The following is a 20,068-nucleotide window of genomic DNA, read 5'->3' on the forward strand; positions in this document are numbered from 1 at the left end:
GAGGGCTCTGCTACTTTTTCTGTAGACATGGGATCATTGATGGTCAACTGATCTGTGGACCTATTTCAGTAGTTCTGACTCCAACTAGTGTGTGCTATCACTAAGCTCATGTTTTTTCTTCTTTTACACAAGAACATAGTTCTTTACTAAAATATAGCTACACTATACTTACAGCATATTTTTCTGAGTAACCAATCTAATGGAATTGAGATATGGACTGGATCTAAAATCATTGTTAAAGTGAACTCCTTAGTGAAGAAAGTTCCTTCCCTAGAGAAGTACACAAGTAGTAATCATAACTGAATGTGAATGCAATGAACTCTCCCATGAAAATGGAAGCTTATAGCAGAGTAGATCAAAAACAACACAGTTGAAACAGACACACCCACACAGAGTAAAAGCAAGGGGTTGGAGAAAATCTATTATACTTCAACTGAAGTAAAAAAAAAAAAAAAAAAAAAAAAAAGCAATCTTGATTTCAGACAAAATCAAAGCAAAAATAGACATAATTAAGAGTTAAGGAAGCAAACTACATCTCGCTAAAAGGTACTATAGACAATGAAGCAATATCAATGCTAAACATATATGCCTGTGGCATAGAATCCAAATTCTTAAAGGAGAAGTTAAGTGGTTACAGGAAGAAACAGGGAGCAAAACAATACTAGTGATGAGGGGACCTCAACTGTTTCTTCTCAGAACTTAATAAAGCCAACCAAAAAATAAAAGAGAAACTAGGGAGGTAAAGAATAATATTAAGCACTACAAGCAAATTAGAAGAGCATGAATAGTCTTTACCTGTCAGATCTATGGGAAAGGGAAGAATATTATAAAATGAGAATAGATAATTTTGATTATATTAAATTAAAAAGCTTTTATGTAAACAAAATCAATGCAACCAAAATTATAAGGAAAGCAGAAAGTTGGGAAATCATTTTTACAGCAATTGTCCTTTGATAAAGGTCTCATTTCTCAAATACATAGAGAACTGAGTTAAATTTACAAGAATAAAAGCCGTTCCCTCAAATGATAAATGGTCCAAGGATATGAACAGGTAATTTTTCAGATGAAGAAATCAAAGTTGTCTATAGGTATATGAAGAAGTACTCTAAATCAGTATTGATTACAGAAATGCAAATTAAATCTGAGATATCATCTCATATCTGTCAGATTGGCCAATGTGACAGAAAAGGAAAGTGATAAATGTTGGAGAGGATATGGGAAAATTGGGACACTAATCCACTATTATTGGAGTTTCGAACTAATCCAACCATTCTGGAGAACAGTTTGGAATTATGCCCAAAGGGCAACCAACCTGTGCATACCCTTTGACCAAGCAATACCCACTACTAGGTATGTATCCCAAATAGATCATAAAAAGATCATGATAAAATATTATAAACTTAGGCATGGTAGTCAGAAATATTAATTAAACACTGGAGATAGGTAGAAAGGCAGCCCTTACCTTTAAGGAATTACAATCTAATGTTAAAAATAGAAAACAAATATATACAAACAAGCTGTCTACAGGATAAATAGGAAATAATTACTGAGAGGGCACTAAAATTAAGAGAGATTGGTAAAGGCTTCTTGTAGTTGAAATTTTAGCTGAGACTTGAAGGGAGGCAGGGAGGCCTGGAAGGAGATTATTTCAGGCAGTCATTAAGTGGAGTAGTAGAAAGGGAGAAGCCATGAGGATCCAAGACAGAGCTTTGTATGACACTTATGGTTGGAGGGCATGATCTGGATGAAAATCTCTCTAAGGAGACAGAGAAGAGTGATCAAATAAGAAGAAAACCAAGAGAATGGGATGATGTCCTTAAAACCCAGAGAGGAGAATTTTAAGTAGTATTAAGGGCTGCAGAAGGGTCAAGGACAATGAGGATTGAAAAAAAGTGATTGAATTTGGTAGTTACCCTGGGAGACAACTGTGAATAATTTAACTTTGAATAATAAGGAAAAAATCTGGATTGAATGGAATTAAGAGATTGAAAAGAGAGAATGTAGAGATCATAAAGTAGATGCCTTCTCAAGGAAGGTTATAATCCATAACCAAACATTTTAGTTCTGAGTTCCTTGGTCTTTATGTTTTATTAGTGTCATCTAAAATTGTATTTGTTTCTTTGGCTTCCACATCACACATTATATTAAACTTACTGCTACTCAAGTATTTTTTTTAAATAAGTTCAGAGCTAATTTTGTCTTTCCTATCTAGGGCAGATTGCTTTTTGAATCAAAGTATAGAATGTTACATTTACTCCCTAGCAATACTTTATTTTGTTAGATTAAGCCCTTCATTTTAGCCTATTAAGATTTTTGTTTTTGGCTCCTAACTCTAGGTTCCAGAAAAAAGAGTATTTTTTTTCAGTTTCTTATCTGCAAATTTAACAGCAAGCAGTAGTTATTAATTAATAATTCTGTGAATAGAACAGAATCCAAAGAACAAAGCCTTTTGATATTTTAATAGAAACTTACCAGATTGATATTAGTTAATTAACTTGTAATTTTTCATCCTGCCATTAAATGATTTATGAGTCCATCTAATTACACTTTAATTTAGTCTGCATTTCAATATTTTCCATAAATATAGATAAATTTTGCTGGATATCTTGACCAGTCAAGATACACTATGCCTATGTAACTTCATAGATCTAGTTAGAAAGGAAAGAAGAATTTATATAGAACCTACTTTATGCCGGGCACTGTACCAAGTATTTTTAAATGTCATTTGATCATCACAACAGCCCTGAAAAACAGGTGCTATTATTCTCCATTTTATAGTTGGGGAAACTATGGCAGACAAATTAAATAACTTTCCCAGCGTCATCCAGCTAGTAAGTGTCAGGTCAGATTTGAACTCGGGTCTTCCTCATTGCAAGCCCAAACATTGTGGCATCTAAGCCTAATCTTCTATGGCAGAGTTGAAAATGCCAAAACTTGTACTTAATAAAATCATCACTTAAAAAAAAAACTTTACAAAATACCAGCTTGGCTTTTTGGTCTTGGCTGCAGTTAGATCACAACGCCCAGGGTGTGGCATCTACTGTTTAGAAGACATTTGTCAGCCCTTCTGTTCTTGCAGATTATACAGAAATCATCAGTGTCTTTGAGGGATTAGAGTGTCAGATTCTCTCAGTCATCCATGGTGTAATTCATGGAAACCAAAATGTGAATTTATTGCTAGGTGGTCTTATCATCTACCACTTTACCTAGCTTGGGATCTCTATTGATAAAAACTGGGCGTTTCAGTTTCTTTTAACTTTAGTTATTGAATACATCTTCATTCAACACAACAGATAGTAGACTTAAAAATGTAGAAAACAAATGCCTGTAACTTAGTGTTCCTTTATACTTCTCTCTGTGAACAGTGGCAAAGTTAATTTTATTTATTTATTTATTTATTTTGGCAAAATTATAGATGAAGAAGAAATGAATAAATGGACTTCAGATAGCTTTGGGGCTTTAATCTTTTTGTTTAAAGACTTCCATTTACATTGAAAGTACATATCCATTAACTTTAGTCTTATTCTTATTTCTGCCCATAACAATTACTTTTATTATAGAAAATGTGCATTGCCAACATGTTCTTTTTTATTATAACAAAGTATTACATGTAATCAGTTCTATTTCATCTTTTTTTGTTTTTTTCCCCAGGTTTCTATTGCAATCTGTTTTATTTTAATGTTTGGAAATCGCACATATTTGTCATCTTATTTTGCCTCCTCTTTGATAATAACATGGGTAAGTATTTGCTTAGCTGATATAATTTTTCACCCATTAAAAAGAGAGTATTTTTGACCCAGACCTAAGGGATTAATGGAGAATACAAATTTCTTTTTTCATTAATAAAGCAGGAATTTCCCAAATAAAGTCTATCTCTTTTCTTTCCTTGACCAGGCCAGATTAAAAAAAAAAAACACAACTACCGTGTTAAGGAACCAATATTAAGAAACTTTATTAAACTATATTATTAAACTATATAATCATATTAGTTAACTATATTACTTACTCTTAAGAATGTGGCCATTGTGCAAAATATTTGAGAACTCTGCTTTTGAAATTAGCTTTTTGAAAAAGCCATTCAGAGAATGAGTAAAGTGAGTGATTAAGTTAATTAATGTTGCCTTTGGTCAAAAATGAAAAGTCACTGTGTTAGAAAGTATAGAGTATTAGAAAGAGAGCTGAATTTGGAACCTGGCAAACTGAAATTTAAATCCTGCCCTTGTGAATAAGTCACAGAACTTAAGCTCTGTTTTCATCATGTGTGGTACGGGTCTGGTCAGAGCTATAGCCTCCATCTCTAAAACATTATGAGGATCAGAGAAGACAATTGTATTATATGTTACATACTTTTTAGCCCCTGCAGGTACAGTATAAATGTCTTATTTCTTTGAATGGCTTTGAAGGCAAGGTCTAATATATTTGATTAATAATAATAATTCTTGAATAAGAATACACATTTTAATTGTGATAATCATTTCTACTTTTAAGTGTGCAAAGGGCCCTTCTAACATTTAGTGTTGGGTTTTCACGTGGTCCATGGTTATGGTGTGGAATGATCTATTTCTTTATCCCCACTGCCTTTTTGCCTCCCAGGAGATGCCATTAATTTCTCATCTGCTTTGTTGCATGTCAAGGTGGAGCTCCCCGACTACCTCATTTGCCATCTCACTTTGATGGAGTGACCTTCCAGGAGAAGGCCCAGAGCTTCTTTCTACTGAAAGACAAGCTGATTGATTGGCTACAATTTTATGTTGAGTAGTTGTGGAACTGCCCCTCAAAATAAATTCTTGTTAGTTGCACCCAATTCATGATCACAGACTTTTGCGTGGTTTTTTTTCCCCATAGCAGATTTATCATGTATAATATCTAAAGATGTTAGAACTGAAGGAGAATAATAAACAGTAGAGCTGAGAAGATCACCCTGCAAAATGTTTTTGTTGTTCAGTCATGTCTGACTTTTCTGTGGCCCCATTTGGTTTTTTTTCTTAGCAAAGATACTGAAGTGCTTTGACATTTCCTTCTCTAGTTCATTTTTAGATTAGGAATTGAGGCAAACAGGGTTAAGTGACTTGTCCAGGATTACACAGGTAAGAAGTGTCTGAGTCATTCAGGAACATAAGTCTTCCTGATTCCAGGCACTCTTTCCATTGTACCACCTATGAATAAATTACATTCAAGTGCTTACAATTTTCCATTCTTTTATGAAATTCTTTCTCTCTAGGGTATTATGAAAAAAAGAAATAAAATCCAAAAATTGCAGTCATCTGAGTTTACTTTTTGGGTAAGGTTTAATAAGTTTTAATATTTTTCTTTTAAACTTATGTTTAAATTGAATAATTGCTTTAAATGTAGTTGATTTAGCCAGTATCATACTTTGAAGAAAAAATAACTTAGATTACATAATGCCTCCTATAGATAAATAAGTAGGAGAAATGAGTAATATTTTCAATTAATTATTCCATTTATTGCTTTACATATTTGTTTCCCCATGTCACCCTCTATTCTGGCTTTTTTTTTTTTTTTTGCATCCCATCCTTCTGTCTTGAACACACACTGCTTTTCCATAGCTTCTTGCTTTTTTTCCTTTTATCCACTTCACTTGATTTCTTTTGTTTTCATGCTATCCTTTGGGTTCTGTTCTAACTTTTTCCTAATTTCATTTTATTCAGTGTGCTAGATTATGTCTCTTGTATATCATCTTCCCTTTACTCTGTCTTATCATATTAGTTTCACTCCAATCTTTCATCTTCCTTTCTCTCCACTAAAAATGGCCAAATATTGTTCTACATTTATCTATACTTTGCTAATGTGTATATCTTTGGTAGTCAAAATAAGCATGTTAATATAGAGACTATTAGTACTACCAAGATTTTTCTCAAGCCTATACCATTACTGAATTAACAGTTAAGTTCTTGAAGAATATCATAATTATCCAGAATTATTCCCAGATATAGGAGGAATATAACTAGGATCTTAAAAGTGGAAGGAACCATAGAGGTCACTAAGGTACCTTTTCCCTAACTTCAGTGAAGTGATGCTTGAACAGTGCCAGTGAAGAAGAGTTTGCCATTTGCGAAACAGCCTGCTCCATTTTTGGACAGCTCATTATTAAAAGAGTCTTCTCTCTGTTCATTAGAAATCTGCTTCCCAAAGGTCCTTGATGGCATCTCCTCCCCATGCTGATCATTTAAATATGTGAAAGAGCTTGTACTGTTACCTTCATCTGATATGCAAGGCAGATTTTTAGTGAATTATAGGCCCAGGCCTCCTGTGGGTCTTAAGAGTCATGGAACAATGACTTGGAGTGAAAATGCAGGTTTGGAAGGAGAGAGCAGTGGAGCCAAGGGAGAGCAACCCATTATAGAATAGTCCTACCTTTGGATTACTGGGCAACTCTTGTGATATTTGGGAATTTGTAGCATGTATGTGTCCCTGGAAAGCCTTGGGTCTGAGCTGTGCAAGCTGTCTGAAGTTGGAGCCCCTTTGTGTCCAGAGGCCCTCAGATGCTGATTCACCTGGCTCACCATGGTAGGTCTGGTTGAAGTTTGGCAGGGACTGGGTCTGCAGCTGGAAGTGAGATACCATTGTGAGGTAAGGGTTGGATTTGTGATCTAGGTGTGAGCCAAGCCCCACAGAAGTACTGTGGCTTTGCCAGCAGAGAACAGAGTACTTGGCGTTGTTTCTTTACCCATATCATAAGGACCGTAAGAGAAGACATTAACTTTTCAGATGAAGTCCATGAACCTTTATAACGTATCTCACAGAGGTGCTTTTATTATTAACAGATTTGCAGGGGCTTTCCTAGATTGAGTAGAACCTTTGAGGATGGAAATTCCTTACTGGGGAGCTAATAGAAATTTAAATTATAGGTAAGTTATAGTTTTAGGGTAATTCCAGAACAAACAGGATTTGGTTATACATTGGTCTTTCTGATAGTCTTTGATAAATGACTTCTGTCAACCTAGAATCATCTTGATTTAGGAAGAGGGAGGATTGATAAAAGTATTTAGAATAGGTTAGAACTTTGGCTTGAAGAGTGATTCATTAGAAAATTCATAGGATTATAGGTTTTCAGAATTGAAAGTTACCTCAAAGTTCATCCAGTCTAGGCTATACCCAAATCAGAAGCCTCTCTAAAACATTCCTGATCGAGTAATAATCCAGCTTACATATGGAAATCTCTGAGAGAATATAATTATTGATATTTATGTCACATGTGTTGGTTTCAGAATATTTATTTCTCCAGTTCATTTCTGGGCCTACTTTATTGTAATAATACTAGTGCTATTGCATCATTATTACTATATTGGTGCTGCTGTTTATTTCTAGTGTCTAGTGTTTGTATAATACCAGAGGTTGATCTTCACTATAATCCCAGGAGGCAGATGCTATTATTAGTCTCATTTTAATGGTAATTACAGAAGCTAATGCCAACAGAAGGCAAGTGACTTTTGCAGGATCACATGTTGTAGAAGATCTCGGGCTGGATTTGAACGCAGGAATTTCTGACCCAAAGTCTAGGACTTCACTGCAGTAACTGCCTCTTTTCATAAAAATGTTCTGTAGATAAGTTGGCAGGTATTGCTGTTCTCTTGGCCACTTCTTTGGATAGTTATAAGGTCCAAGATTCTTGACCTAATTTTTCTAATATTTCATTCCAACATGACATTAGGTCTTTTAGGTATCATATCATATTGAGAGTTTGCAAACTCTCTAAAATTCCACGTCTGTTTTACATGAACTCTGCAATAACACCTCACTTAGCTTGTAGTTAACGCAGTTTTCTTTCTCCCAAGTGAAAAAATTCTGTACATAGTACTTCCTTCTGTGCAATTTGGCAAAGTTAGCTTTCTTACTATTCCTCATATATAATACTTTGCCACCTCCCTGTTTTTGTCCTGGCCTCCCCTATATCCTAGAATGAATCCTCTCCTATTTCTTAAAATCTTTAGTTTCCTTCAAGGCTTAGTTCAGATGTGTCACCACCTGCATGGTCTATGCTGACCCAGTCATCATGCTGCTAGTGCCTTACCTCCTGAATCATGTTGGATTCAGTTTTAATGTTTCATGCAAAGACTTCCAGCAAAGACTGTAAGAGGGCAGTTGGCATTTTTGTTTTTGTATTTCTAGGAACCAGCTTAGGATTTGGCCTTCAGGAATTTGTTTATTAAAAGATTCAGATTCTGACTTACTGGATTTGCTAGAGCTCGTTGTAACTTTTTGTTTCCTTCTTTTGGCCTCTAGAATATTAATATATTACATTTTTGTCATTTGCATATTTGACATATTTGTTTTCATAAAATCAAAGTAGATAATATGTATAAAATACTTAGTAAAATGGCCTACTTTTGCAATCCAGAACTTTAAGCAAAAATTCCCAGTTTGAGATATCTAGAAATGCCCTTTATATGAATTTGACTATACTTTTCATTTGTAAGAAGGATATATTACTTTTTTTGATACGAATAATTTTTAGTATCTGACATTTATCTTTTATTTCATAGATAATTCAGTGTTTTCTTTGGTGGAGCGGAACAATCATTTTGAAAGTGACATTATCTCAACTCTTTGCTGTTTCAGATCATGTATGTGCTTTCTTTTAATTAGCATATAAAAGCATTATTTCATAGTAAATCTTCCAGTTTTTCTTCTGTCCTCTGACACTGCAGCCCTCTAGCGTGGACCCTCATCACCCCACCCCTGGACAGCATATTGCAATATGGTGCTTCTGCATCCTCATTCTAGTTTGTCCTCCCTTTAGCCACCTAAGATATATTTTTAAAGTGAAGGTCCAGTACCTGAACCCACTGTAAATCCCAGTGGCATCCTGTTGCCTCCAAGATCAAATACAAATTTTTGACTTGATGTTCTCTTTGATGACCCAGCCCCCCTTCTACCTTTGCAGGCTTCTTACACCTTACTCCCTTACATGTATTCTTTCTAGTAGCACCGGCCTTTGGCTGTTCCATGAACTAAACACTCCATCTCTCTGCTCCAGGCACACTCCCTAGCTGTCCTGAATTCCTAGAAAGCTCTCTCTTCTCCTCTCCACTTGTCTTCCTTTAAGTTCCAATTAAAATACTTCCTTTTAGTGGAAGCCTTCCCTAACCCCTCTCAAATCTGGTGCCTTTCCTTTGTTAATTATTTCCTATTTGTCTCATACAGAGCTTGTTTTGTACATAGTTATTTGTTTGTAGTTTCCCCCCAGAAGATTGTAAGCTCTTTTAAGAGACCATCTTGCCTCTTTTTATAATCCCTAGTGCTTAGATCAGTAAGTAATTAATAGATGTTTATTGATTGATGTATTTTATTTTAATCATGCCAGATTCAACTTAGTGACCTCATAACTGCCAGAATTTTAAGATACACAGATTTTGATACTTTAATGTATACTTGTGCTCCTGAATTTGACTTTATGGAAAAAGAGGTAAGACATTTTTTTCTCAGTTTTCCTTCTTTAGAAGGATTATAGGCATTAAAAAATATTATTCTTTGATTCTACACCCTCAAGAATGTGTAGATTTATAGTTTTTGCCTTAGTGACTATACATTTTTACTCATTGGGAGGGAAAACTTGCAGGAATTATGTCTAATTTGAAAGGAATCCAGTCTGAATTAAAAATCATATGTATTGCATATATCTTTTAAAGAAATTCAAGTTTATTTCAAATCATACATATTTGGAATTCTAACATTAATAACAAGGTATTTATAAGAAAATATATTGTTAGCTTGTTATGATGAATAGTAAAACTCAATTCAAGTAGAATTCTGTAATGAAATAGATATCGCTAATCTTGAAATAAACCTCATTTTTTAAGTGCTTTATATTTTTAAAATAGATCTTTGTTGATTTTTTTTTTACAAATTTGAATTTTTCTTTCTTTCCTTCTTTGTGTGCTATTACACAGATCTTGTATCTTAACATCATAAAATTATAATATTTGAGAGGTGGCTAATAGTTCATCTTTTTTACCCACAAACATGTATTATTTCTCAAGTACCTCTTTTATGAAGAATACTATTTGGAGGGCAGCGAGGTGGCGCAGGGGATAGAGCACCAGCTTTGAAGTCAGGAGGACCTGAGTTTAAATCTGATCTCATATACTTAACACAGCCAAGTTGTTTGACCCTGGACAAGTCACTTAATCCCAATTGCCTCAGCCCCCCCACCCCCCAAAAAAAATACTATTTTGGCATTGAGTGAGTTGCAAAGTAGAAATGAAATAGAGGTCTTTGCCCTCATGCAGTATATTGCCATTTTATGGTCTAGGAAATCAAAGCCCATACCATTGACAAATTTGCTTTATAAGTACCTGATAAAACAAGGACCCAGGTTTTTTTAATTTAGCAGGATAAAAAGTTATTTAATATATTAAATTATGTATCAGAATAACACGTTTTAAAGGTTACTTATCTATAATTTTTTTCAGCAGTTTTTTATTATTATAGCTGAGGTTCTGTAATTTCATTATCTTAGATAGTTCCCCATATTCTTCCATGACTTCCAATCCATCCCATTACCTATTAGTCGAATCCTAAGGAGAAGTTTGATGTACACAGTATTGAGGTAACCTGACCAGCATCACACAGCTAAGTGTCAGAAATAGGATTTACACTCATGTCTAATTCACTTCAGTCTCTGAGATCTATTTAATACATTGTGTTGTCTCTTAAGCTCTAAGTCTTACTAACTTTTAGGATCATTGGATCTTAGATGTTAAGGAACCTTAGAGACCAACACTTGAGCAGGCTAACATTTCAGCCCAAGATTTATGAGTATTAATGACAACCAAGAATATCAGATAGAGAATTGAGGAATAATTCAGCATTAGTGTTTTCAAGCTCTAGCATTAGATTTGGTAGAATATTTCTAATATTCCTGTTTTTTAAATAACAGTTGAACTAGTTAAATCATTCTTTTATATCCAAGGAGACAATAAAATTTCTAATCCTTATATATCATAGCCTTTTTTCTTACAGGAATTTTTATTATGGTATTCACTAATCAAACCCCCCTTGTCCCGCATGTTTTTCTATAGGGAATAAAACCAAATTCATAGACTTTCTAAAATTATTTGTTGTATTTCAGACTCCACTGAGGTACACAAAGACATTATTGCTTCCCGTTGTTGCTATGATTTCTTATTTAATCTTTAGAAAGGTAGGTTTTTCTTTTTCCAATTTACACTCTTGCTATCCTGCTAAATATATGCACTATAATGACAGAAAATATTATTAGGTTAGAAATTAATGAATGAACTTTTTTGGTTAAAAACAATGATTATTTACTTTTTAAAAAATACCCACACACAACTTAATTAAAAAGTACATTTTATCTTTTTTTCTGGCAAATTTGTTTTTAATATATATTACTTTATGAATCATTTTAGTAGAGAAAAATCAGAGCAAAAGAGAAAAATTATGGGAGAGATAAAAAACAGAAAAAAGAAATGAACATAGTATATACTGATTTACATTCAGTCTCCTTAGTTTTTTTTTTTTTCTTGGATGCAGATGACATTTTCTGTCCAAAATCTATTGGGATTATTTTGGATCACTGATCCACTGAAAAGAACTAAATTTTTCATAATTGATCATTGCACATCCTTAACAAAAACCTAATATCTATCAAGTATAAACCATACCCACAGAGATTTCTTTTTAATGGTTTAAACAGTTTAGAACTAATTTTTTTTTGGTCTTTTCCTTTTCTTATTACACATGCTCACTATTACAACATCAGAATAGAATCTATTGAAAATAACATGAGATTCAGTTGATAGTTTTCTGCCTTATTAAAAGTTTTTCAGAAAGCCCAATAAACCCTGGTGAGATGAGATTGATGTTTTTTATACCTGTGTGAAAATTAATGTAGGTTGATAACATTTATCTACCATATGGTTTTTTGAGCAGTAACCTCTGTAGAATAATATTAAAGATCAATTCCATGTTTCAGGGATTTGTTGTTTTCCAGGTTTCACACTTAAATGCTTTCAGGATGATTTTATTTGATCACACATCTTGCCAAGCTTTTAGGTATACTTGTTTTTTTTTCTTTCTAACACTTCTTGATTTAATAGGCAATATTAATTATAATATTTACCATCATCATTTACTAATGAATTTATATTCTTAAAGGTATTACCATTAGTTGCCATATTCTGTTGGGCAAAAAGAGAATTAAAACAATTAAGTCATCTATTAATTCTAAAATTATATTTATTATTCAGCTGTATTTACTTTTTAAAATATCTCTTTGTTCAAGAGGGAAGCAATGCAAAAATGCTTCCTAATTTTTATTTTCTGAAGTGGTAGAACTTTTCATCCCTTCTCAAGATATACCTGGATAGGCCCCATTCTTAGAAAATATAAAACCTCTCACATTGGAAACCAGACATTAATACAGCTATCCCTGTTGGAATATGAAAGGAGGACTCTGTCCTACCTGGTTAACTGAAGAAGAATGGGCTTCTATACTTCTAACCACAAGCATATCCATAGAGCTGGAGTCATCCATGTTTTAGTATAAACCTTCAGTCTTAAGTATACTCCCCATAGGAAGATGCCTTTATTTTTAGAATATTTCTTCAGACTCTTGGGAGAGACATTTGAGCTCTTTCAACCTGTCTGACTCCTGCTGTTAAAAATGTTGAAGTTAGGACTCTTTTTGGCTTGGTTCTGTATATTTATTATAAGAACTTTGTTTGCTTTTGTGTGTTTGTCCCTTGGAGAAGAGCAAGGAAATAAATGTTAAATAATTGAAAAAATTAGAATATTTACAAGAGTAAAAGGTGTAAGGCAAAAAATAAAATATTACTTGCTAGAAATTCTTAAATTACCTTCACTTAATGTATTTTCATGATTTCAAAAATAGCCTGTTTGGTGAGCATGGGGCCATCGTTAGTGGTCCTGAAGATTTCCTCAAATTCTCAGCACCATGAGAGAATCAGAGGGAGAATCTTTATAGAGAAACATGAGGGAGCCAGATGGTAACCAAGGCAGTGACCCTAGAGTGTGTGATTGGCTAGTAAGAATTAAATGTGTTCTCTGAGCCAGGCTAAGCACTGAGAATACAAAGTGAGACAGTCTCTGTCCCCAAGAGGTTGGAAGATAGCAAGCAATCATGCACCCAGGATAAATGGGAGACAGACCTCAGAAGGGAGCCTAGCGAATAAGCAGGATTGGGGATGGCTTTCTGTGAAGGTAGGACTTGAGGGATGAGAAGAAAGCCAGGAGGCATAAGCAAGAAGGGAGTGTTCTCTCTGTGGAGGATCCCAGAAATAAGACCTGATGTCTAGAGATGGAGTGGCTTGTTGATGAAGTGGTGGGAAAGCCAATCCCAGTGGATCACAAGATACAAGAGGAATGAGGACTACAGAGGTAGGGAGGGCAACAGGTTATGAAGGTCTTGGATGCCAAATGGAGGATTTTCTGTTTGATCCAGAGGTGAGAAGAAACCACTGGCATTTGTTGAATGGTCAGACCTTTACTTTCAGCAAATCACTTTGGCTGTTGAAAGGAGAATGGATTAGAGTGGAAAGGCTTGAGACGAACAGGCCCTCGTGTTATGTTTCAGTAGTCCAGGTATGAGGTGATAAGAGCCTGTGCCAGAGTGATAATAGTGTCAGGAAAGAGAGGACTGTCATATATGAGAAAGTTATGAAGGTAGAACTGACAGGACAGGGCAGCAGATGAGATCTGGGGGGGTGAGAGAGAGTGAGAAGTCAAGAATGATACCTGGGGGACCAGGAAGATGAAGGTGCTCCAAATAAAATAATAAAGTAATGAAAATAATAGAAAATTTGAAAGGAGAAGGGTTTAGATGCAGTGGTCATCAAACTTTTCAAATAAGGGGCCAGTTCACTGTCCTTAGACTGTTGAAGCGCCTCATACTCTGTCTCAGCCCAGTGCTGGAAGTGTGTGTTGCTAATGCGAATTTAGATTGAACTTCCAGTCTGATTTTGCCATAACATGTTGTCCCGCATAAATGTCCTCAGTAAGGCCGCATCTGGCCCGTGGGCCGTAGTTTGAGGACTCCTGGTTAGAGGAAGAGATGAGTTCAGTTTTGTATTTTTTTTTAACATGTCTAGTAAACATACATATATTTAGAGATGAAAGGCAGCAGAAAAGTTGGGACTGGAGAATTTGATATGAGAATCATCAAATTATAGAGATAAATAAATCTATGGGATCTGAGGATATCATCAAATATTGTGGAAGGAGAAGAGAGGAGGATCAAACCCTGTGGGACAAACCATATTAGGCTTGCTCGGGTGATTCAGAAAGCCAGAGATAATTTACAGTTGTGCCCAAAGTGCAGGACTTTTTGTGTGACTTTGGGCAAGGCACATTAACAATTATGAACTTCAGTTTTCTTATCTGTAAAATAAGAATTGCTCACCTGCAGGTTGTTGTGGATATCAAATGATTTAATTTTTGTCAAAGTGCTTTGCACAAAATAAGTGCAATTAGTCATATTTTTAGCAGCTTTAAATTTTTTTGTTTTTGTTTTTGATTTTGGAGTAAGATTTTTGATTTAGAAAATTATGTTAAGTACTGCTTAAGAAGGTCTTAATCTTGGATTCTGTTCATAGGTGATTCCTGATATTTTATATGTGTTATCTACAGGGGAAACTTTTAGCAGGTAATTAAAAATATACATATATATTTTAACATCTGTACCTATTCTCAGCTAATATAGTCTAAGATAGAATATTTGAATTATTAAAATTTTAAAATTAATCTTAATATCTAAAGAGGAGGTGTGTGCAAAACTTGAAAACATTCTCATTGAAAAAAATTGATTCTAGTCATTATTTTGCATTCTCATGGGTATTTGGATTTATATTTCCTGTGTGTTGACATTTCGCAGTTTCTAGTTTGAATTGACCCTGAGTTTTGTTATAAGTGTTCTTTTTTTTTTTCCTGAGGCAATTGGAGTTAAATGAGTTGCCCAAGGTCACAAGGTAGGCAGTATATTAAGTGTCTGAGGCCAGATTTGAACTCAGGTTTTCCTAACTTCAGGACTGGTGCTCTATCCACTGTGCCATCTAACTGCTCCCTGTTATGAGTGTTCTTAAGAATTAATAAGAATACTTTTATCCTAGCACCAACAAGTATCTCAGGTGTCATTTTGAACATTTCTCTTTAGAAATTTAGATTTAAATGATTTTTTAAAAAAATGTTTAAAAATCACTGCTTTATTATAGACCTCCTTTGATAATGCCTTAATTCTTTATCAATTTTAATTTTTCTTGAGTATTAAGAAATTTGAAGTATTTATAGTCCAAATCCTGCTGTTAGGTATTGGGCTTCATTCTTTGCCTTAAGAAAATTTTAATCTGGTAGAGAAAGTACCATATATATATGCAAATAATAATATTACTAAATCAGGGAATTAGAAAAAGTCATTTTAAAAAGTTAAGACAATAAAGGTAAAATAACTTTTTCCTTGGAATGTCAGGATGTTGGACCTGTGCTGGTCCTGAATTAAAGTCAAAGACAAAAGGAACTGGTTTCTATATTATAACACATATGGGATAGCTAGAGGCTTATTTGAATCTTTTTGTTAAATTTTAATTTTTTTTATAATGTAATTTCATTTAAATTCCTACTTTCATACTTTGTTAAATTCTTTTAAAGTTTGGTGTGAATAAACACACATATGTACACTATTTTCCAATAGAGTTTTGAAGGCAAGAATGTCTTAGTAAAAGTCTGGCATTGACACTGACTAGATATGTAACATTGCACAAGTTCTTTGATTCTCTGGGAGCTTTTAAAATAAGATTGTTGGACTAACCTATCCTTTAAGATCACTTTTTAGCTCTGAATCTGTGGTCATAGAATAATATGTTACGATTGGCATTTAAAATTCCATTGAAAAATATTTATTCCTCTAGATCTGAGTCAACTTTAGGTCAATGCCATTCTAACCTGTAATGAAAGAAGTTATAGAATAGCTTAATTGACTTTATTAATTTGTTTATAAAGCAACTATGGGTCAAGGGTGGTAAGATATTTTGCCTTGGAGATTTGTGAATATGATCTAAATGGTTTCAAACTGGAAATGGAGTAGAGAAAGGACCCCAGGGACCATATATAGAAAAAATATCCCTAAAGGCCTGGAATTCTTATTCTGGTGGATCAGAGAAAGGATTATCCTGAGGACCCAGGGAGGACATAAAAGCTGTTTTTAGATAGGTTTAGAGCTGTCATGTGCAAGAGGGATTACATTTGGATTGGTCCTGAACAACAGAAGTGAGGATAATATCTAAAATTGCCAAGAGGAAGATTAAAATGCTTTTTATAGAAAAGGTTCCTCAGAGTTAAAGCCATCTAAGTGGGATTGACATTTCATAGAAGGGATCTGTTTAAGCAGACTGCATGACCACTTGTCAGATGTGTAGAGGTCAAACTCGATGATCACAGAAGGCCATTTCACTCGGAAAAGGCATACAGTGATGCCATGCTTTAAATTCACCCAGTTCATGAAACTGAGAAGCAATTGCTTACATTCTGGCTTCACCAGGATCTTGCTAAGGTAAACTGTGATCCAAATCTCATGAGGGAAATTTTTGTATAGATAAAATATAAAGGTTCACACTTGGGTTTAAAGAGCTAACTGTACACACGGAGGAAAGGTTGGATTGGATATTCACCTTCAATTTAATTCAACAAGTGTGAAGTGCTTAATTTATACCAGAAATTAAGCTGACTTCTGAGAATCAAAGACAAAACAGAAACAGCTCCTACCCTCAAACTATTCCTTTAAAAATTCAGGTTGTGTTTTCACTTTGTTAGTAGATTGTAGACAGTCAAAAAGAGGATCTTAGGCCATATTAAATGCAGGAAAGTGTCTGGATTAAGGGAAGTGATAGCCACATTATGTTTTCTTTTGATAGGCCATATCTAGATTGTTGTATTCGGTTTTGTGTGACAAATTGTAGTGAAACTAGAGAGGGCAATCTGAATGAAGAGGAGGTTGGAGACCGTGCCATACAAGAAACAATCAAAAGAGCTGGGTAGTTTACCCTAGAGGAGACTTCAGAGGAGTAAGAGTGGGGAGATTAATATTTTCTTCAAGTATTTCAAAGGTTATCAGTGAAGGAATTTGGTTCTAGTTGGCTCTAGGATATAAAACTATTGCATCTTGTAGAAATTGGAGAGCTGAAATCTCACTTGGATGCTCTGAGGGAGCCAGGATTAGTTCCCCTGAGTGCTTCAGAGCTTTGACCTAGGACAATCTGTAGAGGTGGAAAGGACCTAAGCATAGACTACCAGGGGAGCTAAAATGTGGCAAAAACTGAGGAAAACAAGATCAGAACCAAGCAGGGCCTAACTACCACTGAGAGCTCATGAGGAGGCACAAAGTTCCTAAATTGGGAACTAAGTCTAATGAGTAAACAGAAGAGAGCAAACACCATGAAGAATTATTGAGAGTCAAAAAATAACCAAAAAGTGAATCCAGAGGAAGAAAGTAACTTCATAAGAATGATAAATTATCTCAGGAAAAGGCATAATATTTGGAAGAAATGAAAGCATAAAAAATGAAGTTACAAGTGAAGTAAGAGTTTTGGAGGTAAGAATTGGAAATAGCTATCTATTAACTTAGAAAGAAGGTACAAAACTTTTAGCGAAAGTTAGAATGAAGTAAAGAATTGATTAGACAGCAAATATAACAATCAACAAACATTTATTAAATACCTGCCTAACAAAACCAAAATATTTTTTAAATAAAAGAAAATAGAAATTCTCTTATCAGAAACAACTGACCTGGAAAACAGGTCAGGAAGAAACAAATGTAAAAATCATTAGACTCCCTGAAAGTCATGAAATGACAACAAACGACCTGAAATGTTTGAATCTATTAGAACCCAAGGACAGATTGATATAGAAAGAATCCCCTAGTCACCTCCTAAGATACCCTGCCTGAAAACTTCCAGAGGTACCGGGTCAAAGACAAGATATCAAAAAGAACTGCAGTCATAGTCATGCTAGAGTTGGCAGGGGATAGAAAATGTATCTTTAATGGCACTTTGAAGAGACAAATTTCTTTTCACTTTATGTCTTCATGTTTCATAGAATAAGAAAGAAGGTATGGAGAATTTCCTGCTTCTCAAAATTATGCAAAAAAGAGCATGAAAACATGGAGAAAGAGGTGTGGAGAATATAGCTCACATGATTCTTATTCTTACCTGATTTAGATAAAGGAGAGTGGAACATATGTAACAAAGCTTTTGTGTTTAAATTCAACAAATTCTGGAGGGAAATAGGCAACGAAGTATTTTTTAAGAGGGAAGGCAAGTTGGGGAGATATTTATTGCAACAACTTCATCTGTGATAGATGGATCCTAAAAGGGGAGTTAAAGCAAAGAAAGAAAAGGGTCTTGGAGAAGCCAAAAGAAGAAAGACAGGGGAATAGGAGATCACTTCTAAATTATAGGCGACTCATGCGGCTTGCATTCCTTTTTTTTTTTTTTTTTACCATCCTCTTTATAAAGAGGAAAGAAAGGAATAAAGATAGGAAAAAAAAGATAACAAAATTATGAAGATGAATGGCATGAACGCAACATTAAAAGAGAAAAAAATAGTAGAACATATTAGAAAGTGGATAACCATAATATGTAGGTTACAATATATATTCACACACATTAGCTGAAGCAAAATTTTAAGTTTGAGGCCAATTCAAACAGTCATGATTTCAGATGAGGCAACAGAAATAAAAGATAAAGGGAATTAAATCATACTTAATAGCATAATTAAATTACAGAAATACTCCATATGCACTAAATGACACTCAAGGAATTATAATTTAATGAGGAAATTTAATCAAATTACAAGGAGAAACAAAAAAAAATCAGCAATGGTTGGGAGGCCTCATTATATCTCCTTTCAGACCTAGTCAAATACAATAAAAAGATAAGAAAGAAGTTGAAGACCCGATTAGAATTTTAAATTAGATATGATGGATGACCCATTTTACAGGTGAAGAATCTGAGATCCAGAGAACTTAGGTGACTTGTCCAGAGTCACACAATTTGTAGGTGTCTGAAACAGATTTTTGAACTTACTTCAAGACCCAGACACTACCTACTGCACCAACCATCTTATTGCTTCTAATTGTTTTTTTCATGTTCAGTTTTGCTTTTTATTTTCTGCCATTGAGTTTGCTTATTTTGTGCTTTTTATATCCCTAAAATTAAGCCCATGTAGTTATTGGTTGCCCCAAAGCTATTTGAATGTAGAAATTTCTTTAGGTCTTTGGTTCTTGTAACCAAGGGCTGTGATGTAGTAGGAGCAATATCTAGATATTAAAAAGTACTCTTGAAATTTAATTGATTGAGGAGATTAAATATCAGCAATTGGACTGGCTTCTGGCAGGTCCATGTACAAAAGCCAGCTTATAAAGAGATAGCAGTTGCTCTTCCTCAACCTTGACTATTACACCAGTATGGCCAACAGTCAACTGAGTTAATGTTTTTTCCTTCCTAAATATTTTATTCATGCTATGTCTAAGTAAACTTCCTCTTTTTGATTGACTGATACACCTCATTTTATTGCATGATCATACCAGTTTAAATCAGGCCTGGCCTAACTGAGGTGATTGGACCAGAGGTTCTAAATAATATATATATTTTTGGACCTGAAAAATGTGTACATTTGTTTTACTTGACTGTGCTTACCTATTACAGTGGAGTGATTTTAAAGCTTTATTTTAGGGAATTAGGAAAAGGGGGAGGGAAGGATGACCAAGAGAACAAGGAGGATCAATAAAGCATTGTTTTAAATTCATACAAGAAAATAAAAGTAAATTCAAAAGGAATTGCATATTAGAGCTAATATAAGAAGAAGAAATATGTAATAGAGAATCGTGATTTCAAACAAACATTTTCCCCTTTATATGGGGATATTAACATATGTTGGTGTTTGATAAGTTTATAATAGCAAATAATTTCTTTAAGTATTATTGTTTCCCATCACTAGAGTTATTCACACAGAGGCTTGACAGCTTCTTGTAAAGCATGTTGGAAAGGCAATTTTCATATGAACTATGAGCTCCTGT

The 20,068-nt window shown here is 34.3% G+C and overlaps 1 protein-coding gene across 4 annotated transcripts in view; it reads left to right on the forward strand.

Annotated features, from left to right (window-relative positions):
- Positions 1–20,068, forward strand: part of LOC141551991 (protein C-mannosyl-transferase DPY19L1-like) — a 121,608-nt gene that overhangs the window by 74,454 nt on the left and 27,086 nt on the right. For all 4 annotated transcript variants that reach the window (XM_074284305.1, XM_074284304.1, XM_074284306.1 and 1 more), the window contains exons 11-16: positions 3,652–3,738; positions 5,222–5,281; positions 8,505–8,585; positions 9,326–9,427; positions 11,093–11,164; positions 14,598–14,647. In XM_074284305.1, coding sequence (XP_074140406.1) covers positions 3,652–3,738; positions 5,222–5,281; positions 8,505–8,585; positions 9,326–9,427; positions 11,093–11,164; positions 14,598–14,647 — 452 coding nt within the window. The remainder of the gene's footprint in view (positions 1–3,651; positions 3,739–5,221; positions 5,282–8,504; positions 8,586–9,325; positions 9,428–11,092; positions 11,165–14,597; positions 14,648–20,068) is intronic.

This window comes from Sminthopsis crassicaudata, chromosome 1, assembly GCF_048593235.1.
Source record: "Sminthopsis crassicaudata isolate SCR6 chromosome 1, ASM4859323v1, whole genome shotgun sequence".
Lineage (NCBI taxonomy): Eukaryota > Metazoa > Chordata > Mammalia > Dasyuromorphia > Dasyuridae > Sminthopsis > Sminthopsis crassicaudata.